This window comes from Oryx dammah, unplaced genomic scaffold (assembly GCF_014754425.2).
Source record: "Oryx dammah isolate SB20612 unplaced genomic scaffold, SCBI_Odam_1.1 HiC_scaffold_29, whole genome shotgun sequence".
Lineage (NCBI taxonomy): Eukaryota > Metazoa > Chordata > Mammalia > Artiodactyla > Bovidae > Oryx > Oryx dammah.
The window spans coordinates 97,755,661-97,779,878 of NW_024070213.1; the positions used below are offsets into that span (position 1 = coordinate 97,755,661).

Genomic DNA, 24,218 nt, shown 5'->3' on the forward strand with positions numbered 1-24,218 from the left:
CGTTTGATTGAGTCAGGAGTTTAAGTGAGGTAGAATCACAGAAAGTTTCCCTGGAAAAGTTGTTGGGAGCTGAGATATAAAACCTTGCCATTCAAAACGTGGTCCATGGTGTATTTGATCATCACGGGGGAGCCTCTTAGATCTATGCAGAGTCTTGGGTTCCATCCCAGGCCTATTGAGTCAGACTCTGCATGTTACCATCCCCAGGTGACTTATGTATACAATGAAATTTGAGAAGTGCTGGTCTAAAGCTTCAGTAAGAGTTGATGTGAGGACATTAAGGACTACAGGCATGTTCTAGGCCAAGGGTGTTGTACATGCAGAGACTTTAGGGGACCTTGGTATGCTCTAGGGACTGAAAAGATGGCTGGAGCGAAGGGATGGGTGGGAGAATGTGGCGTCTGGGCAACCAAGAGAGGGGTGTTTCCAAGAAGATGGGAGTGTCAACATTGCTCAAAACTAAGAGAAGAATTTTTAAAATGATGAATTTGGCAGAAGTCTTTGGTTACCTTTTGGAAAACATTTTCAGTGGACTAATACAGGTGCAAGCCAGTATGAAATGGATTGAACAGTGAGTAGAGGGGGCAGGGTGAGCAAAGAAACAGCTCAGTTCAGTTCAGTTCAGTTGCTCAGTCATGTCCGACTCTTTGCAACCCCATGGACTGCAGTGCACCAGGCTTCCCTGTCTATCACCAACTCCCGGAGCTTATTCAAACTCATGTCCATTGCGTCAGTGTTGCCATCTAACCATCTCGTCCTCTGTCGTCCCCTTCTCCTCCCACCTTCAACCTTTACCTGTATCAGGGTCTTTTCCAATGAGTCAGTTCTTCACACAGGTGGCCAAAGTACTGGAGTTTCAGCTTCAGCATCAGTCTTTCCAATGGATATTCAGGACTGATTTCCTTTAGCATGGACTAGTTGGATCTCCTTGTTGTCCAGGGGACTCTCAAGAGTCTTCTCCAACACCACAGTTCAGAAGCATCAATTCTTTGGCACTCAGCCTTCTTTATAGTTCAAATCTCACATTCATACATGACTACTGGAAAAACTATAGCTTTGACTAGACGGACCTTTGTTGGCAAAGTAATGTCTTTTTAATAAGCTGTCTAGGTTGGCCATAACTTTTCTTTCGAGGAGCAAGCATCTTTTAATTTCATGGCTGCAGTCACCATCTGCAGTGATTTTGGAGCCCAAAAAATAAAGTTTGTCACTGTTTCAATTGTTTCCCCATCTATTTGTCATGAAGTAATGGGACCAGATGCCATGATCTTAGTTTTCTGAATGTTCAGAAAACATTCAGAAGGAGACAGCTAGAATATATTAATTTTTTACTCAATATATGTGCTGTGCATCTATTATATACCAAGCAATGAGAATACACAGATGAAAGACATCCAGTAGTAGTGATAAATACCTATGGGAGGTATGCTATGGGAGTACATCAGTAGAGTGGTTAAATAAGAAGTGTGAGTGTGTGCATGTGTGTAAGTGCTAGAAAATTAGAGTGTGTGTGCTCAGTTGTATCTGACTTCCTGCGGCCCCATGTACTGTAGCCCGCCAGTCTCTGTCCATGTGATTTCCCAGGCAAGAATACTGGAATGGGTTGCCATTTCCTTCTCTGGGGGTCTTCCTGACCCAGGGATCGAACCCGTATCTCCTGCATTGGCAGGTCGATTCTTTACCATTGATATACCAGAGAAGCCCAGAAAATTAGGGTGGGGGGCAGAAAACTTAAATCAGAGATAACTTCCCAGAATAGGTTGAAATTTGAGCTGATTCTTTAAGGATTTGCCTGCCGTTATGGAAAACACACAGTTCAGTATGTGTATGGGTGAGAAGGCTTGAAAGGGGATGGCGAATTCAGGGAACCATGAACATTCCTGCTTGGCTGTGGGGAACAGTAGTGGACTCTTGGGGCTGAGGAATAGCATGAGATGAGTCAGGAGAGAAAAGATGAGGGTGGATCATGAATGATCTTGAATGCCATTTGAAGGTGTTTGGATTCACCCTAATAATTTTTGGCAGACCGCTGAAAGATTTTAAGCAGGAGCGTGGCAAGAGCAACTTTGGGTTTTAGGACAGTTACTCTAGAGACATGATAAAGGAGAGGTTAGAGGGAGGTGAGACTGGAGGCATGAACATTAGGAGGCAGGGGCAATAGTGATCCAGATGCCGGGTGGGAGGCGTTTGAGCTCCAGCAGTAACATGGAGGGGAATAAAGGAGAGAGGACTGACCATGAGATCCTGAAGAGAAAGAGTTAAAATTCTGTTTACTGATTAGACAACGGGGAGAGGCAGGAGTATAGAAAATCTCCCAATTGTGAAGCTCCTAGGTGGATGATGGCACTGAGAGCCAGGGCTTGGGTATGGAGGATCCAGGCAGAAGTACAGATCTAAGAAGCTTTAACTGAGTAAGACGTAAGGTCCCACGGGATGATCCCTGAACTGGCTCTCCATACCAAATACGGTAACGATTTTGATAGATGATCAGCAGTAATCTTATCTCATTCATCCAGAGGAATCATTAGACAACTGTCTGAATAATGTAAATACTGTAACTGAAACATAAAGCAGATAAAGTGGGTTGCATTTAATGGCGATAAGTAGCCGCGTGCTCTGGTGGTGTCGTGGCTTCCTCTTTAAGAACTTCCTGCTTACTCCTCTGGGTATGTGTTTAGTGCAGATAACTTTTTATAAAGTTACTGAATCTGGTTCATATTCTCTTTGACTCATGATGGCATGAAAAATATTTTTGAACTTTATGATATATTTGAATATGAATTCTCCTGGACCATCTTCCCCATGGTAATTTGTTAAAAATACAGTCATTTTCAAAATGACTTAAATTGTTTTAAATTGAGGTATAGTTTATTTATGATATTGTGTTAGTTTCTGGTGTACAGCAAAGTGATACATTTACATATTATATATTTTTTCAGATTCTTTTCCCTTATAGGTTATTTAAAAATATTGAGTATAGTTCTCTGTACTATACAGTAGGTTCTTCTTAGTTACCAAGTCATGGTTGTTATCCTTTGGTTTCTGAGTTTCTTCTACCAAAAAAATTAGGAGCAAAACACTCATACCTTTCTATACTATAAACATATAAAAATGTAGGAAAGACAAATATAGTATGTCTATCAAACAGTAATACATGGCATCTTCAGTTATTTATAATGAAGTGTTTGTTGCTGATTTTCTACTTCTAAGCTCTCGGTCCTGAACGCCAGAGACATGGGTTTGATCCCTGAGTCAGGAGGATCCCCTGGAGTAGGAAGTGGCAACCTGCTCCAGTATTCTTGCCTGGAAAAGTCCATGGACAGAAAAGCCTGGTGAGCCACAGTCCATGGGGTCACAAAGAATTGGACACAACTGAATGACTGAGCACACACACATTCATTTATTTATTCAATTGCCACCAGCCCTTAGATAGCCTATTAATTAGAGAAACCAGACAGGAGAATTTTTTAAACTTTGAATATAATGCATAGAATATTATCTTCATTCAGCAGAGTTTATTAATTATTTTATGTATGCCTTATACAGGCAGCACTCACCATATTGTCAGCTATCTAAAAGAAGACGAGGTATGACTTCTGTCTGCTGCTGCTGCTGCTGCTAAGTCGCTTCAGTCGTGTCCGACTCTGTGCGACCCCATAGACGGCAGCCCACCACCCATCCCTGGGATTCTCCAGGCAAGAACACTGGAGTGGGTTGCCATCTAGAAAGGTACAATTCAGATTTTAGTGGAAGCAGGGGAGGACACAGTATGATAATACTGATAATGATAGGTCATTGATTACAGACTATAGATTAAACTCTTGACCAATATTCTCACAGCCACCATATAATATAGCCCAATAAAATTTCTTCATTTTACACATGAGGAAACTAAGGCTTAAAGAGGCCAAGGCATTTGTCCAAGGTCATACAGTCAGTACACAGGAAAGACTAAACCCAAGTCTGTGTGACTTGATGGCTCATTCATATAGTGCCATATTATATGTTAGCATGGATCATTACACATTATTACAAATAGCAGAAATGGAAGGAAAATGATAATTGCCTTTAAGAAACAAAATTTGAATTTTTATAGAGATTTAGAACAGGGACAAATTACATCTATTTGGGGAAGATGAGGAATGACTTCATTAATTTGCAAATGCAAATTAAAATCAACTAATATAAAGTGCACTGTGTATACCGAGATCACATAGAAAGCTTTCACTCTCTGTTTTTTGAATGATATAATGAATAATAAGTAAAACAGTGGTTCTCAGTACCCAGCTGTGAATATACATTCCTGTTATAATCACAGTTGTCATTAATCATACTAGAGTGTTCACATTATGCTAGCTGGTGAGTAGAACCATAAATAAATATAATATTTGCCCTCTAAAAGATGTTCTGTAAAGCTTGCCAGTTTTCTGAATGTAGCTTTGTTAAATGATTGGATGAATTCCTGCCTTAGAATTGCTTCTTGATAGTATTAAAACACAGTGAGGAAGCTAGTCTTATTCAAGTGAGCAAAGCATGAAACATGAGTTATTTTATGTATACAATTAAAACATGACTTTTTACACACAGCTTACTTCTCCTGAACTTGGCACTTGAAGAGTTTTAAGGAATAGTAGATAAGCTTGTAAAAAAAAAGTCAAGGGATGGCATTATTTATATCAGGAAGTCAGCAAGCCCAGGAAATAATTTTTCAGAAATTTAAATAATCTAAATAATCCTTTTGATTCTGTGGTAATTTTATGTTTCAAAAACAATGATAGTTATTTGAGGAGTACCTTTGGCTTGTTGGTTTGGTTGGTCCTCTGTGTACACTACCATGATACTAAAGTGGTGATGGTGTATTTGCTTTTGCAGCACATATACTAAAATTCAAAAGATACAGAAAATACTAGAGTGGCCTCCACAAGAGGATAACATGAATTTATTAAATGTGCCATGTGTTTGGGAATATTTTATTTGTAGATAGGGAGGCTCAAGGTCATAAAGATGTTAGATCTCCCCCAAATAAATCTACAGATTCAAGGTAATTCCAATAAACATCCCAATAAGATTTGTAATGAAACCAGAAAGTTGATTTCATGGCATATATGGAAGAGCAAAGAACCAAAAATACCCAGGGCAATTTCGAAGCTCTTTTAAGGTTGGGGACTCATTAAGCTCTAGGAAAGAGCTTCCCTGGTGGCTCAGATGGTTAAGAATCTGCCTGTGATGCAGGAGACCCAGGTTTGATCCCTGGGTCGGGAAGATTCACCTGTAGAAGGGAATGGCTATCCATTCCAGTATTCTTGCATGGAGACTTTTTTGGACAGAGCAGCCTGATGGGCTCCAGTCCACAGGGTTGCAAAGTCGGACACAACTGAGCGACTAACACACACACACACGGTATTGTTACAGGGTGAGACAGTCCACAGTGGAGAACACATAGACAGAACCACACAAATGTGGATGGTTGGTATGTGAAAGGCCTGACTGTGGACCCATGAAGATGAGGTAGACACTAAATCGACTGTTCAATAAATGTTGCTGGGACGGCTAGCTATTTGGAAAAAAATTAAATTATGTTCTTACTTTTAACCACAGACAAAATTAATAGCAGATGGGTTAAAGCCTTAAGTGTGAAAAACCGTACCTCAACACTTCTAAAAGAAAACAGAGGAACATATTTGTATTTTGGGTAGGCAAGGATTACTTAAGCAAAATATAAAATGTACAATTCATAAAAGAAAAAGTTTAATAAATTTGACAACATTTAAAGCAAAAACATCTGTAAAAAAAAATCCCATAAAATAAAAGTGAACCCAATCCACAGAGTACGGGATGTGTTACACATATAAACAAAGTATTGACATCCATAGTATATCAGGAACACTTTTTTGTTTATTTTATCGACATATAGCTGAATTAAAATGTCGTGTTAATTACTGCTGTATAGCAGAGCGATTCAGTTATGACGTCTGTTCTCTCTGTTCCTAATTCTGTTTCCAATCCATCTGTGTCATATCTCAGATTCCACATGTAAGTAATATTGTGTGTTTGTCTTTCTCTTTCTGACTGACTTGGTATGATATTCTTTAGTCACGTCCATATTGCTGCAAAAGGCATGGTGTCATTCTTTTTTATGACTGAATAGCACTGTGTGTGTGTACCACATCTGATTTATCCATTCATCAGCGAAAGGACATTTAGGTTGCCTCCTTGTCTTAGCTGTTGTGAATCGTGCTGCTGTGAACATAAGTGTGCATGTATCTTTTTGAATTATAGTAGTTTTGTCTGGATATATGCCCAGGAGTGGAATTGCTATGTTACATGGTAATTCTATTTTTTTTTAAATGATAGCCATTCTGACCAGCATGAAGTGGTACCTCACTGTAGTTCTGATTTGCACTTCTCTGTATGAGGTACTCTTAAATATTAATTAGAAAAAAGAGAAGTAGACCAACTAAACAGTGGACAGAAGACTTAAATAGGCAATTTGCAGAAGATGATCAATATACACGTAAAATACGCTCAAGTAATCAGTAATCAAAGAAATGCACAGTAAAATTAAAACTTTGAGAAATCATTTCCTGTCCATTATTTTGTTAAAATTTAAAATGTCTATCAAATATTTTTGACTTTGTAGAAAAGGGGGAGATTTTCTGCTCAGGGAACAGTAGGTAGATCCCACCATTTGGGAGAATATCTGGTAAAACTGCGACTCTAGAGGAACTCACCTTCCTGTGTACTGGACACATTTATAAGAGTGCTTACTATGGAATTCAATGCTAGTTACCAGTACAAAGGATACATAAATTATGGAATAATCCATCAGTGGAATGCTATTTGGCAATGAAAATAAGTGAAGCAGACTTATTTGTAGCAAATCCAACAATATTGGTTAACAGAAACTACTAAAGAGACCTAATACAATACTGTTTTATGTGAAGCTTGAATACGTGTAAAAGCAATACTGCTATTTAGGGGTGTCAGCTTATGTGATAAAAGCAAAGGCACATAGCTTGGGGTGACAGACACCATATTCAAGATGGTGGCATCCTTTAAGAGGGAGAGGTAGAGTATACTTTATTTCTTAAGGTGGGGGAGAGGGTTGCTTTATTATCCTTACACCTTTTCACGGAATTTCTTTAAAAGTTGATTACAATTGATTTACAGTGTTATGGTAATCTGTGCTGTACAGCACAGTGATTCAGTTATACATATATATATATTCCTTTTCCTATTGGTTTCCATTATGGTTTTTCACAGGACACTGAATATAGTTCCCTGTGGTATTCAGTAGGACCTTGTTTATCCATTCCATATATGAGTTTGTTTCTGCTGATCACAAACTCCTGAGCCATTCCTCCCCCACTTTCTTGACAACCACAAGGCTGTTCTCAATGTTTGTGAGCCTGTTTCACAGATAAGTTCTTTTATGTCATATTTTAGATTCCACATATAAGTGATATCATGGTATTTGTCTTTCTCTTTTTGACTTAACTTCACTTGGTATTTTCATTGAATTTTAAGAGCAAAATTGGAACTTAAAAACATCAGTTATTATGAGATGAAAAGAGGATTCCAGATTCATTCAGAAATGTTAGTGTTGCAGTGAGGTTACATCTCTTATTCATGCCTATATTAATTTCACTGGATGGTTGATGTGCATACAGGGAAGGGGCAGCTTTCTGAAAGATGAACAGATGGGTTGTTTTTTTTTTTTTTTTTTTTTTTGGAGACATGATGTGAGTGCAACTAAACCAAATGTGGTCTTCCAAATCAAACTTCAGTTTTTACAAGGTGTGATCCTTACTTAAATGTAAAACATCTTTTAAAGCAGTACATCACTGTACAGGATAAGCTACTACCTGCCTCAGAATTTAGATTCACATGCACACACACCTGTTTTGAACAGAGTGAAGTATTGCTATAAATAATGGTTGATTTCTACCTTAGTCGTTTCAGCAGTTTGCATAAAATGTTCTTGTTGATTCTATAGGAAAGAGATAATAAGAATAAATCCCTTAATCTGTAGGCCTTTGGGGTATAACAGCAGGATTTACAAGAAATGTAATAACTACGTGTTTTCTCTTTGGAATTTACAGAAAGTTTTATTAGTTTTATATTCATCTAGAATACTGGGAATAGCATTTTTAGTTTTATATTAACTCAGAAGGGAGAGTACTAATTCTAGTTCATGGACTACCTGCTCTCTTTCTCCACTTCCCCTAGATAATTCTGGGTAGTGCTTTATCATTAATTAAGATTTATCTGATACAGTGCATGATTTGAGACTCAGCACAGGGCATTTGAAGACAAATATTCCTTTAAGGGATTCATAGCTTATGTTTGCCTAATCATGAAACATGGAAGGATATTTTTGCACAGATTTATTTTTCCTACCTCTATCCTACCTATTCATGGCTTCAAAACTAATAAGCTTCTCTGGAGATGATAGTAAAGATTAAAAACAAAGACAGACAGATTTATGGCCTTGGCTGTCATTTCCAAGGGCACTGAATTAATCATTCAGATATTCTAGTTGATAGCTGCATTGAGGCAGGGGTGTTTTTCAAGTCTTCTGACAAAAATGAAATTTTCCAATTTGGTTTGAAGAAGAGAAATCAAAGCCCTCAGTAAAACGTTATCCCCAAAGCCTCTTTTTTCTCTCTTTGAGAAAAAAAAGATGTATGATTTTTCCCAAGGGATAAACAGAAGGCTTTCTCAGCTCAGCGAATTTAGTCTGGGAGACACAAATTTCACATGACATTCTCTGATCCTTATCCTAGAAATATTTTTAAATCAATCCGACTGGATCAGATAAATATGTTCTTACAAGGATGTACAATACACTGTGCAGATATAAAATAGATGTGGTTTTCTCTTTCAGGATGAACAGCCTTTTCTTCCTAAGAGTGTTAGAAACCGAGAACGAATCCTGCCTGTGTTGTGGCCCTGTGACAAGCCCACACAGGTGACTCCATAGCTCTGTGTTCCGTTTCTCTGATTGACCCATCCACACCTTGGTTAACACTGGCTTTTGATCTCAAGGCAAGAACCAAAGGCAGAGCAACACTCTGACTCACTTCTGAAATACATCCGTCCTCTCCTGGTCAGGATTCTCAGATGAACTCAGTAACCATCTGAATCCTTTGTGTTGATGGTAAACTCGGTGTAAAGCCTCCCACTCACTGGCCACCACTTCCTCTAGTCTTCCAGTTTTGATAATTCATCAGCCCCAGAAGGAGCTCCAGTCCACCGAGCCTCTGCCTTTTCATTGCTCACGTTCTGTGTCTGTGTGCACGTCTCTTTTTTATGGGCTTAGATTCTATAGTCATCATCATAGCCACGCCCTTGCCCCCTTTCTCTCTCCATTGTAGTCACCCAAAAAAACTTCAGCCTGATTAAATTTTTCTGCCAACTCTGTACACCCAAGCAACTGAACTTGACTAGCCAGCCATGCTGACTGACTTCTCCTTAAATTTATTCATACACAGTTCCAGGAGCACTCAGTACTGCCTAGCAATCCATTTACCAGGCAGTTACCTCCTCCCTGTCCTGTGACATCAGTGCTCTCTTTCTGTTTGATCTTTTTCATCAGCACACATTTGTAATGGAGTTCTCATCTTTCAAAAGGAAAACTTCATTTGACCCCTCCTCTGTTTCCAAGTGCCGTCACATTGCTCTCCTTTTTGGCAAAACTCCTTCAAAGAAAGGCATACATTCAGTCTTCCTGCTTTCATTTTCCTTTTTCACTCTTCGGAATTCACCCCAGTTCAGCTTTTGCCCCCACCTTTCCACTCCTGTTGAGGTTCCGGTGGCTCAGCCACATCAGTCTTTCTACAGGACTTGGTCTTGGCGACCACTCCCTTCCCTTCCTTGGCTTCTAGTCCAGTACCTCTCCTTCCACATGAGCCTCTAGTCACCTTTCCTGCTCCTTTCTGCCTGCCTTCTAAAGTCTTTGCAGGTATTCTGTTTGGTTCCTAGACTCATTGCTATAAAGAGTTACATGCCTCACACCCCAGCTTCCAAGGGAACAGAAGCTTCTGCAAGTGGTACCCTTCCAGACCTTGCCTTATGTACCTCTTCACCTGGCTGTTCATTGACATTCGGTGTAAAAACTGGCAGATACATATATGTTCTATGCTGCGTGCTAAGCCACTTCAGTTGTGTCTGACTCTTTGCAACCCCATCGACTGTCTCCTCTGTCCATGGGATTTCCCAGGCAAGAATACTGGAGTGGGTTGCTGTTCCTTTCTTCAAGGAATCTTCCTGGCCCAGGGATCAAACCTGGGTCTCCCGCATTGTAGGCAGATTCTTTATGACTAATACCACCTGGGAAGCCCATATATATTTTGATAATTCCCAGATTTATATCTTTAGCCACAGGCTCTCCACAGAAATCTAGATTCATGTATTTCCAGTTATATCCATGACTTTTCCCTTTGGAAATCACATAAGCATCTCAAACTTAACATTTCCAAAATTTATTCTCTTGCCTTTCTTCCCATTAAAAAATGCATCATCAGTGGAGCTAAATCATAATGTAACACCTTACCCAGCTTTATTTTTCTTTATAACCCTTGTTACTACCTGAGATTACATCACATATCTATATAGTTACCCAGTGGAATATAACCCCATGTCAACAGGGTCTCTTTTGTTTATTCACTTCTTGTATTAGGCAGAGTAATGGTCCAAAAAGATGTCCATGTCCTCATCCCCAGCACCTGTCAATATGTTTCTTTACCTGGCTTCCCAGGTGGCGCTAGTGGTAAAGAACCTACCTGCCAATTCAGGAGACAGAAGAGATGCCAGTTCGATCACTGGGTAGGGAAGATCCCCTGGAGGAGGGCATGGCAGCCACTCTAGTATTCTTGTGTGGAGAATCCCATGGACAGAGGAGCCTGGCGGCCTATGGCCCATGGAGCTGCTAAGAGTCAGACACAACTGAAGCCACTGAGCATCCAAGCAGGCATGCACATGGCAGAGGGGCTTTGCAAATATGACCAAGTTAAGGATCTTGGGATGGGGAGATTATCCTAGATTATGGTCCAGTGCAATCACAATGGTCCTTAGAGGGTGAAGAGGGAGGCATGGGAAGTAGAGAAATGGAGGTCAGAGTGATGGAGCCTAGAGCGACAAATGTCAGCATCCTCAAGGAGCTGGAAAGGGCAAGGATAGATTGCCCCCAGAACCACCAGGAGGAACTCTGTGGGGAACTCTGCTGACACCTTGACTTTAGCCCCATAAAATCGATCTGAACCTTCAGAACTTTAAGAGAGTAAATCTGTGTTGTTTTAAGCCACTAAACTTGTGGGTAATTTAAGTCATGGTAGGAAACTAATATACTCCTATATCTAATTCCTAATATACTCCTATATCTAGTTCTTAATATCTAATAAACTATTATACTCCTATATCTAGTTCCTAATCTCTCTGGCATCTAGAATTTTCCAGACCCAAACGTGCTAAAAAAATCTTGTTTGAATAAATGGTATATCTTCATTGTTTTAGATACCATATAAAGATAATTGGAGTTTCTAATCTTGATTCTGAATGTTCTCATTGAAAATAAATGATCCATTCTTTCTTTGAAAAGTAGTCTTTGCTTTTATTTTTGTCTAGGCAAAAGATATTTTTTATTATCCTAGTCTATTTCAGGCAGGCATTTTATAAGAGAGAGAGTAGTGTGCGTGTAGTGACTTAAAAACTCTCAGAATGTCAGGAATGGAAAGGACTTTTAAAGGGCATTCAGTTTGAATTTCCTGATCTGATGTTTGTATATTTCTCACAATATCCCTGACAAGTGACCATCCCAAGTCTATTTTTGAACCTTCAATGATGGGAAACTTACTTTAGCTGGAGGGGTCAAGACCACTTTTGGATAGACTATTCTCGCTTTGTTTTATTTTCTACTTACAGAATTAAAGCAAAACTAGAAATGTTAATTATAAGCCCAAACTGACTTATTTTAGGGCTTCCCAGGTGGCGCAGGGGAAAAGAATCTGCCTGCAATGGGGGAGACCTGGGTTCGATCCCTGGGTTGGGAAGATCCCCTGGAGAAGGGAAAGGCTACCCACTCCAGTATTCTGGCCTGGAGAATTCCATGGACTGTATAGTCCGTGGGGTTACAAAGAGTCGGACACAACTGAGCGACTTTCACTTTCACTTTACATGTGAAGTGCCTCCTTTTGCATTCATGCTTGTCAGAAAATCCTAATATCACCAGAAACCATCAAATATACTTTTAGGGGATAAAAATCAAGCAGTGATTTTCAGGTAAGTGATGAATGCTTATATTGCTCCCTCATTGTGCCTTTGTGTGTGTGTGTGTGCATGCTCATGTCTGACTCCTTATGACCCCATGAACTGTAGCCCACCAAGCTCCTATGTCCGTGGAATTTTCCAGGCAAGAATACTGGAGTGGGTTGCTATTTCCTTCTCCAGCAGATCTTCCAGACCCAGGGATCAAACCCACATCTCTTGTATCTCCTGCACTGGCAGGTGAATTCTTTACCACCTGTGCCGCCTGGGAAGAGACTGCACCTTTAGGAGGCATTTAAGACTAATTTTTAGTAGAGAATGGTATTATCTTAACTTTAAGTTTATACTTCTCTCCAAATACTGTCAAATTATTAATAGTTACATTTTGTTGATGGCTCATCAGATGTAGGACAGTCAGTTGAATTTAGTTTAACAAATGTTGAGCCCAGTCTGTGTCTCATACTCTATGCTAGGCACCTTAGGAAGAAAAATGACCAAGTTATGTCTCCTAGAGAGTAACCCTCATAATCTGCTAGGGAATATAGACATGAAAACACAAATAGAACAAGAAGTGATAAGTGCTCAGCTGATGGCACAAAGACTTATGAGAGTGTATGGTGTTAGAAATGTTCTAATTTCATTCTTTTACATGTAGCTATCCAGTTTCCCCAGCACCACTTATTGAAGAGACTGTCTTTTCTCCATTGTATATTCTTGCCTTCTTTGTCATAGATTAAGTGACCATAGGTTATAAGTTTATTTCTGGGCCTCTGTCCTGCTCCATTGATCTATATTTCTGTGTCTGTGCCAGTACCATACTGTCTTGATTACTGTAGCTTTGTGGTATAATCTGAAGTCAGGGAGCCTGATTCCTCCAGCTCCATTTTTCTTTCCCAAGATTGCTTTGGCTATTCAGAGTCTTATATGTTTCCATATAAATTAAAAAAAATTTTTTTTGTTCTAGTTCTGTGAAAAATGCCATTGGTAGTTTCATAGGGATTATATTAAATCTGTAGATTGCTTTGGGTAGTATGTCCATTTTAACAATATTGATTCACCTAAAAAAAGATATGAAAAGATATCTTTTCATCTGTTTCTGTCATCTTCAATTTCTTTTATCAGCATCCTAAAGTTTTCGGAGTATGGTACAGGTCTTTTGCCTCATTCAGTTCAGTTTAGTTCAGTTGCTCAGTCGTGTCCGACTCTTTGCGACCCCATGAATCACAGCATTCCAGGCCTTCCTGTCCATCACCAACTCCCAGAGTTCACTCAGACTCACGTCCATCGAGTCAGTGATGCCATCCAGCCATCTCATCCTCTGTTGTCCCTTTCTCCTCCTGCCCCCAATCCCTCCCAGCATCAGTCTTTTCCAATGAGTCAACTCTTCGCATGAGGTGGCCAAAGTACTAGAGTTTCAGCTTTAGCATCATTCCTTCCAAAGAGATCCCAGGGCTGATCTCCTTGCAGTCCAAGGGACTCTCAAGAGTCTTCTCCAACACCACAGTTCAAAAGCATCAATTCTTCGGCGCTCAGCTTTCTTCACAGTCCAACTCTCACATCCATACGTGACCACTGGAAAAACCATAACCTTGACTAGACGGACCTTTGTTGGCAAAGTAATGTCTCTGCTTTTCAGTATGCTATCTAGGTTGGTCATAACTTTCCTTCCAAGGAGTAAGCGTCTTTTAATTGCCTCATTAGGTAGGTTTATTCCTAGGTATTATTCTTTTTGAAGTAGTGGTAAATGGGATTGTTTCCTTAATTTCTCTTTGTGATCTTTCCTTGTTAGCATATAGAAAGGGAAGAGATATCTGTATATTAAATTTTTATCCTGAAACTTTACCAAATTCACTGATGAACTCTAGTAGGTTTCCAGTAGCATCTTTAGGATTATCGACGTATAGAATCATGTTGGTCTTCCCTGGTAGCTCAGACAGTAAAGAATCTTCCTGCAATGCAGGAGACTCGGGTTCAATCCCTGGGTTGAGAAGATCCCCTGGAGAAGGGAATGGCTACCCACTCTAGTATTCTTGCCTGGAGAATCCCATGGACAAAGGAGCCTGGTGGGCTACAGCCCATGAGGTCACAAAGAGTCAGACATGACTGAGTGTCTAACACTTCACACACAGTATCATATCACCTGCAAACTATGACTGATTTATTTCTTTTCTAATTTAGATTCCTTTTATTTCTTTTTCTTCCCTGACTGGCATGGCTAGATCTTCCAAAACTATGTTGAATAAAAGTGGCAAGAGTGGACATCTTCATCTTGTTCTTGATTTTAGAGGAAATGCTTTCAGTTTTTCACCATTGAGTATGATGTCAGTTGTAGGTTTGTCATATATGGCCTTTAATATGTTGAGGTAGGTTCCTTCTATGCCCACATCCTGGAGAGTTTTTTTTTTTTTTAATCATAAATGGATGTTGGGTTTTGGCAAAAGCGTTTTCTACATCTATTGAGAGGATCATGTGGTTTTTATTGTTCAATTTGTTAATGTGGCATATCACACTGATTGACTTGCAGACATGGAAATGTCCTTGCATCCCTAGGATAAAGTCCACTTGATCATGGTATATGATCCTTTAAACGTATCGTTGGATTTGCTTTGCTGTCATTTTGTTGAGAATTTTTGCATCTGTGTTCAGTGATATTGCCCTGTAATTTTCTTTATTTGGTATCTTTGTCTGGTTTTGCTTCCCTGGTGGCTCAGCTGCTAAAGAATCCGCCTGCAATGAGGGAGACCTGGGTTCAGTCACTGGGTTGGGAAGATCGCCTGGAGAAGAGAACAGCTACCCACTCCAGTGTTCTGGCCAGGAGAATTCCATGGGGTCGCAAAGAGTCGGACATGACTGAGCGACTTCCACTTCAACAACTTGTCTGGTTTTGGAATCAGGATGATTGTGGCCTCATAGAATAAGTGTGGGAGTGTTTCTTCTTTTGCAGTTTTTTGGAATAGTTTCAGAGGGATAGATGTTTCCTGTTTTCCAAATATTTGATAGACTTTAGCTATGATGCCGTCTGGTCCTGGACTTTAGTTAGGATTTTTTAAAATCACAGTTTCACTTTCAGTACTTGTGATTTGTCTCTTCATACTTTCTGTTTCTTCCTAATTCAGTCTTGGAAGATTGTACCTTTCTAAGAATTTGTCCATTTCTTCTAGGTTGTCCACTTTATTGGCATATAGTTCTTTGTAGTAGTCTCTTATGGTTCTTTGTATTTCTGTGGTGTCAATTGTATTTTTGTCAGTTTAATTAATATGTATTAGTCTTGGTGTGTTCCTCCTTGGGTTTATCTATTAATATATGGGACACTCTGCACTTCCTGAACTTGTGTGACTGTTTCTGTTCCCAAGTTAGTTAAGTTTTTGCCTAATATCTCGTCAAATATTTTCAGACCCTTTCTCTCTTCTTCTAGGACCCCTATAAGGGGAATGTTGGTGCATTTAATATTGTTCCAGAGGTTCTGAGAGTGTCCTCATTTCTTTTCATTCTTTATTCTGTTCCATGGCAGTGATTTCCACCCAACTGTCTTTCAGCTCACTTATTTCTTCTTTTGCTTCATTTATTGTGCTATTGATTCCATGTAGTGTATTTTTCATTTCAGTTACTGTATAGTTCAACTGTTTGTTGTTTATATTTTCTTGCTCTTTATATTTTCTTGTATCTTCTTGGTCTGTGCCCCCATTCTTTTTCTGATATCATGGATCATCTTTACTCTTATTATTCTGAGTTCTTTTTTAGGTAGTTTGCCTATCTCCACTTTGCATTAATTGTTCTTCTGGTGTTTTATTTTGTTCCTTCGTCTGGAACATATTTCTCCGTCATCTTACTTTGTCTAACTGTCTATGATTGCAGTTTCTGTTTCACAGACTGAAAGATTGTAGTTCCTCTTGCTTTTGGTGTCTGCCTCCTGCTGGGTGTGTCTGGTCTAAGAGCTTTGTGCAGGTTTCACAGTGGGAGGGTTGTGTCATGGTGTGTGTTTAGAGGTGGCTGTACATTCAAGACAACTTTAGGCAGTGTGTCTGCTGATGGGTGGGGCTCCCTCCATTGGGAGGTGTTCCCAAGGCGTTCCCACCTTGTTGTTGTTTGTCATGAGGTGTTCCAACACTGGAGCCTGTTGGCTGTGTTCTCAGTGTGAAAATGGCAACCTCAAGGAGAGCTCATGTCAGTGAATATTCCCCAGTATCTCTGCCATTAGTGTCCTTGACCCTACAGTCAGCCACAGCCCCACCTCCCCAGGAGACCCTCCAAGACCCTTAGGCAGGCCTGGCCCAGGCTCCTGTGGAGTCACTACCTTACCCTGGCTCGCAGTGCATTTGAAATCTTATGGGTGCCCTCCAAGAGTGGAGTCTCTGTTTCACCCAGTCCTGTGGAGCTCCTGTACTTAAGCTCTTCAAAGTCAGAGGCTCCTCCTCCTCCTGATGCCAGACCCTCGGTTCATGAGGCTCAGAACTATCCCTCCTGTGGGAATACCTCTGTGGTTTAATTATTTAATTATTGCCCACCCAGTGGTTATGGGACTTTATTATTTTGGGAAAGCACCCCTCCTACCATCTTGCTGTGTCTTCCTTTTCATCTTTGAGTGTAGAATATCTTTTCTGATGGGTTTCAGTCTTTTTTCTCAATGGTTCTTTAGCAGTTGGTTGTAATTTTGGTGTTTCATGAGAGGACTCAAGCCCAAGTCCTTCTAGGCTGCCATCTTGTCTCCTCCCCTCAGAAGTCAAATAATAGTCATCTTAATTGACATAACTTTTAAAATCAAGAATTAGCATTTAACAACCTGTTTAAATGTATAACACCTCATCCTTCAGACAGATACATACAACATACAAACTATATTTCACTGAAAAAAATCAAGGAAAATTGTGAATTCCCTCCATTCTCTTTTTTAGCCTTTTTTCCTCTTGTAATTTGCAGTAGTTGAAGATGAAAATTAAATGCAATTTGGGCATTTAAAAGAGGAATGTTGAAACTGTATATATATATTATATGTAATTTTTAAAGTTTGGAAAATATAACTCTTCCCATCTTTTCTATGGTATCAAAGACAACAGAAACAACTGTTAGAACTCTACCAGACAAGGGTGAAGAGATCTGCGGATATTTCTTGAATCCTTCTTTAATGGCATCAGAATGTTCACCTACAGTCTTGAAAAAGAAAACAGAAGACAGAAGCGACCTCCCTTCTGAGAGTCAAAGAAGCATACCGCTTGCTGTGACCGACGCGTTAGAGCATATTATGGAACAGCTCAATGTTTTGACACAGGTGGGTTGGCACGTTTCACACTTAGAGGTAGGATGTACAATATCCTGGTTACAGCAGGCTGCAGAACTAGCAGAGCAGCGGGGGAGTTTCTTTCTTAGCAAGCTCAAAGGTGGTAGTTAACAGAGTAGCACATGCTCTGCTGAGTCTTGTGGAGACAAGGTCTGAGCCCATGCGTATGTAAACGTGTGTGCATATACACACCGCCCTGTATCTGGCATCTGAGGACCAGAAGGGAGGGGAGGAGACAGTGAAGAACTGTTGTGGTACTTCATGCTAGAAATTTGATTCTGGACAGCAATGTTTTGCCCTAAGAATTTTCTGATGCAGTATATTCAGATCTTGGATATTATCAAAGAAATATTTAAGGCCAAAAGAAAAAATGTATTGGGATTAATCATTTCACTTAGAATGAAATATTGGCAATGCTTTTAGTTTTCACATAATTCCCTCTGTCCAATGTATAACTTCCCTCATTTCAAAGCTTCTTACGGGACACTCTGTTCTGGAGATGAGGTTTTCACATTCCCCTTTTAGAATATTACCCAGTCTTTTTTTTTTTTTTTTCATTGATGCTAAATTGTAATTTATTTTTTACTGCACAGGATGACTTTCAGCATTCTTTTTTTTTTTACCAGACTGTATACATTCTTTTATTAAATTTCATTATATAGTCATGCTTGTAATGAATAATTTTACAGTGAAAAGAAAAGAAGTAATGGCTTAATCCCTTTTAATTACATTTAAGCAATTTAAAAAAATTTTTTTTAAATTGAAGGATAATTGCTTTACTGAATGCCAGTTTACCTTTGCCAAGAAAGAATACCATGAATCTTAACATACAAAGGTCTTCCAACTCTTGGTCAGGAAATTTAGATGTCATTTAATGGAAGCAGTGTATTAAGATGGATACATCAAAGGTTGTCCTTCCAGCTCTCCTTGGTGTTTCTTTTGAATAAGTCTTATCATTCTTTGATAAATAGGATGAGGACACTAATATTTGTCAGAGCAGATGCTGTCCCAAGTTATACAAAAAGAAGCTATGACATGAACTAGAGATGTTGATTACTTTCCCAGAATAAATATTTCGAGCTGAAATAGCTCTTGCATAGAAGTTATCTTGCATAGAAGTTAATGTACAATTAACCCTGGCTGTACATTATAATCGCCCAGGCAATTAAGAATCGTCCAGATGTCCAATTCTCATCTCCAGAGAATTCAAGGCCTTGGCATGGGCCTTTTAACGTTCCCTTCTGGGTTTAGAGCCAGTAATTAAAAATTTCACCCTTTAGATAACATCTCCGAACCTTGTAGTTAAGGGACATGGATATGGGTCATGACAGGTTATGGGAACAAGTCTTGTGAGACCTTGGAGTCATAAGATTTGTTCAGTGAAAAATCACAGGGAAATCACCAATTTTTGCTTTGCAGTATTGTGCTGGAGGTGACTTTGTGTTTATCAGACGTCTCTCGCCTTTAAAAGGCAGTTCTTCTCTCGACCTCCTGCCAGCCTTAGTTTTGATGGGCCTGTTTGCCAGGGCCCTGGCTCCTCACATGTGCTGTCACACTGACTGGCAGGTCCCCTTGAGGGTCTTTCCATCCTCTGCTCTATCAGCTTCGTGACCCGTTGCACCCTTTTCCCTGATTCAAGGTTAAATGGATCACTTTAAACTTTATTGAAAGTCTCTACTTTTTTAACTTTGAAGGACTGACTACCCTTCAAATACAAAAGAAGTGAAAAGCAGGCACAGCACACTTGCAAAATGGGAACAGTGTGAATCTGTGGGCGAATCAAGTGAAATAAACATATTCTGATTCACTTCAATTACAGATGACTGAATATCTCCTAACCCTGTGGCAATGTTTATAATTCAGTACAGATTGTTTTGGGTTGGCCAAAACATTCAGGCTTTTCTGTAAGTTATAAGATGTTACAGAAAAACTCAAACGAGCATTTGGGCCAACCCAACAATATCACTTTCTCATTATAATTTTTCAGACAGTAGGTAACTGGAGTTAACCAGTGTTATAGATGTTGATAATATACATATCAAAAGGTTTTGCTTTTTGCATTGTGATAATGTATGTAAATATCAGGCAAAAAGCTTGCAGCATAGTAGGCACCCAAGAAATATTAGAAAGTATTATGAGCATTGCTGTTAATTTCGATCATTAACAGTATTGCAGTATTGTGCTGGAGGTGACTTTGTGTTTATCAGACATCTCTTGCCTTTAAAAGGCAGTTTTTCTCTCAACCTCATGCCAGCTTTACTTTTGATTGGCCTGGGAAACAGGCCAATCATAACAAGTCATGATCTATAGTATGGAATATGAGAGGGAAAAAACTATTAAATAATAGAAAAAAAAAAAGAACAACTGATTACTGTCACAAACTGATAGGGAATCAATTCATTATCTTGAAACTTATTCACTAAAGTAACCATGCATTTATGCTGCTTTTCCTGTATGAACGGAACCAAATAATATATGAGAATTGTATTTTGTAAACCATCCCAACTAATAAATGGAAATAGAATGTCATTGCCCTCTAAAGAAAGAATAGACTTACCAACAGATCTAGCCTGATTCTTATCAAGCCTTTGGATCCCATTTCCAATTTATATAAAATACAGAGAGTAAAAGAACAGATTTAACTGTATCTGGAGCACACAGTCCCTAAAATCCAGTCTAGTAGGGAATCTACAGGTCAGATGGCCTGAGCCTGTAAATAGACAAATTATAAAGAAAATAAAGCAAGGAAGTGGGGAATCTGCAGATTAAATGGATAAGATAAAGTTGTAGTTTCTAGGGATGCATACTTGAAAGATAAAACCATAAAAACATGCAGAATATTATTATAGTGGTCAGGATAGTGGCTGTTATGGGGGAAGGTGCATGCAAGGGACTAGTTCTTGACCTGGTGCTGGTCACAAGGGTGTTTTTCTCATGAGAATTCATTGATACTTATTAATGTGCAATTTCCTGAATCCAGTTTATAGTGAAGTTAAAAAAAAAAAAAAAAGAACTGAAGTGAAATAATCGATAGTCACAATTTAAAAGTAGTCGTGTGTGTGTGTGTATAGTCATATACCCACTTACTAGCCGAAGGAGTTAGAATAGCTAAGATTCATAAAGTCCTGTTGTGCCAGGCACTAGCTTAAGCATTTTACATGCCTGATTTCATTCAGTCTTCCTACCAACTCTGTGAGGTGCTGTTGTCATCTTCTGGGTGCAGAAATGAGTGGCAGTCATTATACTTTCAAGGTAAGCTAGGTATCCAGCTGTCTAGGGTACTATAGATATGGCCCATATGGACTGATTGTGGCAGGATGACCAGGGATGCCATTTAAGGAGTCGTGGGCGTGTGGCATTCCGTCCACCTCCTGCATTCCACATTACCTGGGACACTATTTAACATGCCTCCTATGGTCTCTCCTCTGGCATCGATGCTTTAGAAGATCAGACTTTAGAATTGTCCATAGAGACTGTCATTTATTCCTTTTTCCTTAAATGCTTCCTTTTTCCTTTTCCTCAAACGGCTTGGCAGTGCTTTGCCCTGTGGTGGGGTGCAGAAACAGAGCAAGTTCCGGAGCTCATTTCTGAGCCAACCTCCTGGCAAGAGGGTAGGCATTACAGTTCTGAAAAAGATCAGTGCAGAGATTATCACCATCATTCTCACCACCAGGTCACCAGGCCCTGATGACTTTGTCCTCCTTTGTTTGCAGACTGTTTCAATCTTGGAGCAGCGACTGACTTTGACAGAGGATAAGCTGAAAGACTGCCTTGAAAATCAGCAAAAGCTTTTCAATGCAATCCAACAGAAAATTTGAACAGAAAAGTATGAGCAGAGGCATGAGAAATGAACACATGTACATGTACTCAGGAAGGCAGTACCAGCTGCTTCATGCAACGCAACCATGTGCGAATTGGCATGGCATTTCTTAAAAGGGTGAGCAACAGAACAAAAGGCAGAAAAGGCATAATTAAGGACCAGTTTAAACATACCAATCAATGTCTAGGACTAATTCAAATCATTACTATTTATGGTTCCACTAATAAAGTGATAAGCATTCAAGTGGCTCTATATTTCCCCCCCATATTATTTTTTAAATGTTAGTTTTCATTAATAGTTCAAATCCTGCCAGGAAAATAACCAAATCTTTGGATTTCATTGTTATTTCAAATTGACCATGTTCAGGCAGTTCCTTCAACAATTAGTGTACTTCTTTAGTGAACAGTACCCTTAGGGTGAAATAATTCACTTACCTCTAAAATAGCATTTTATGTGCAGAGAATGAATTAATGATCTGACTTGTATTTCTCAGTTTAAAAAATTTACTCTTTCTTACCTATGCCATTTGATGAAAAGATGATCTCACAAACTCTCAAACCACAGAATTTCCACAGCAAGAATACACTTATTTTAATTAGCAACAGCACGTACAGGACATATGGCAGGGATTTTGATTTAATTTACGGCATACATTGCTTATTCTTTGACCAACCTGAAAGAAAATGAAGAGTTAGGAATATGTGAAGTGCACATATCTTCTTCCGTAGATGAAGGCACTGAATGTTTTTGGTTATATCCAAATCTGTGATATCAGTTTATGAAGATTAAATTAGTGCAGAATCCTCAAAACCCAGAACCATGCAACAGCAATACTTAAAAATATACAGCCATGTGTGTTCACATGCTTGAGGAATGTTTAGGGTGATTTTGCGACCTGGATATAAGGACTTTAAAAGATCATTTATTTGCATCGTTGTCTACCTCTTTCTTTTAATTGTGATTTGAAACAAAATGAAAATGAGTAAAACATTCTAAAAGATCTTGGTTATAATTTAAGAGTTTTATCTTCAACAAAATAAGAGATTAAATTGGAAAAAAAAAGAATTTAGCTTGCATTTCTGTTAACCTATATCAAAAACAGAAGGTGGGAGAAGACAGTCCACATTCATGATGCCTGCAGGCATACCCTGGGGAAGATACTATGTTTCGGAAAAGAAAAAAGTCCTATTTACGTATGGGTCTATATTGAGAAATATCTCAAAGTGATTTCAATTGTATTTATGAGGTGTTTTTGTTTTATCATCCAGTGTGTGTTAAGTGCCTTTTTATACAATACTAAGTAGGAACTTCTAGACCATTTCAAGAGTTTATAAGACTAAGTGGCATTGTATTTTTTATAACCTTGTTGAGAAGACTAAGAAATGAAATGTCATACCAACTTTTATTTACTTTTTTATTCTTCAAACAATAAAGATATTTTACCTTTAAAAAAAAAGTTGTTTCTTTTTAAATGATTGAAATCTAGAAGTAATACTAAAATTTCTTATCTAGCTCAGTTAACTTTAACCTTCATAACAACCTCTTGGAGAACTTGTCAAAACAGTTCCGGTGCTTTTCCCCGGGCTTATGATTCACTAGGTCCGGTCTGGCAGGGCCACTAATTTGCATCTGACAAGCTCACAGGAGATTTGGTGCTATTGGCCTCAGGCCGACAGTTTAGAAACTATTGACCAGCTATAGCCACTTCCTGCAACATGGTGTTGCCACATACTTTTATGGCCATAGACCTTTATTATAAGTGATATAAAAACAGTGATGACAGAAGTTTGAAAGCCTTAAAACTTTTTCAGGAGGGATATTTTATAACCCTCCTTCCCTCTCCCACACCTTTGTTTATGCTTTTGAGGATTCTTTCCTTCAGACTCCAACCTCACATTTGTCCTAGCTGCCTATTCGCTGCGTGAGCAACATCTCCACTTGGAAGACCTGGCAGGCCGTCTCTGAAAGTGCCCAAAGCCAGTCCCTACTGTACCCTCAACCACCAGCCAGCTCCTCTCTCCCCTAGTCTCCGGACCTCCAGCTCTCCTTCAAGGCACTCCGGTTGGAGTTATCCTTGAATCCTTGATCCTGCACTCCACTCCCATGCCTTCAGCAAATCTTATGAGAAAATATGAGAGACTGGATCATTTCTCACCCCTCCGTCAGCCACCGAAACAAGCCACCATCGTCTCTTCCCGGAATGACTGCGGTACCTCTTAACTGTCTCCACCGTCACCTGTGGACAGCGGCCAGAGTGGTTCTTGAAAAGACGGAGTTCAAACATGTGGCTCTTTCGGCTCCAAACCCTTCAGGGCCTCCCGACTTGGAGTAGAAGCCCAAGGTTTGATGGTGGTGATATGCTCCCCACCCCTTCATTTAGACCTCCTCTTCCCCTTGGGGGCCACACTTACTGCCCCTGGCCACAATAGCTTCTTTTCTTCCCTTTGTAGAAGCAAAACGGCTACCCCCTGAGAGCACTGGCCTTGCCATTTCCTCTGCCTGGAGCCCTGTCCCCAGGCGTCCCTGAGAACACTCCAGCCCAGCTCATTTGTTGCCTTTTCAGAGGAGCCCTTCCTAATCAGCCTATGTGAAATAGTAACCCTCCGTTCACTCCCTGCCTAGCCCTGGTACAACAAGATTGCAACACCGTCCCAGTTCTGCCTCTTCCACTGTGAACGGACCTCTTCAAAGAGTAAGCACGGTCATCACCTTTAGATTCTCAAACTAGCACAGTTCACAGGAGGAGCTCAACAGATAGGTATCAAAAAAAATGCTCAACCTAAAAGTTGAGAAGATTTTATTCAGTGCACTTACGAAAGACTTAAGTCCGATATACAGCCTCTCAGATAACTCTAAGGG

The 24,218-nt window shown here is 39.6% G+C and overlaps 1 protein-coding gene across 3 annotated transcripts in view; it reads left to right on the forward strand.

The window, feature by feature from the left end:
- Positions 1–22,421, forward strand: part of POC1B (POC1 centriolar protein B) — a 108,946-nt gene extending 86,525 nt beyond the window's left edge. For 2 of the 3 annotated variants that reach the window (XM_040234441.1, XM_040234442.1), the window contains 2 exons: positions 17,312–17,530; positions 21,253–22,421. In XM_040234441.1, the coding sequence (XP_040090375.1) occupies positions 17,312–17,530; positions 21,253–21,357 (324 nt within the window). In that variant the 3' untranslated portion in view covers positions 21,358–22,421. Of the gene's footprint in view, positions 1–8,887; positions 8,972–17,311; positions 17,531–21,252 lie in introns of all 3 variants that reach the window. The other variant, XM_040234440.1, reaches the window with a different exon arrangement.
- The last annotated feature ends 1,797 nt before the right edge of the window (positions 22,422–24,218 follow it).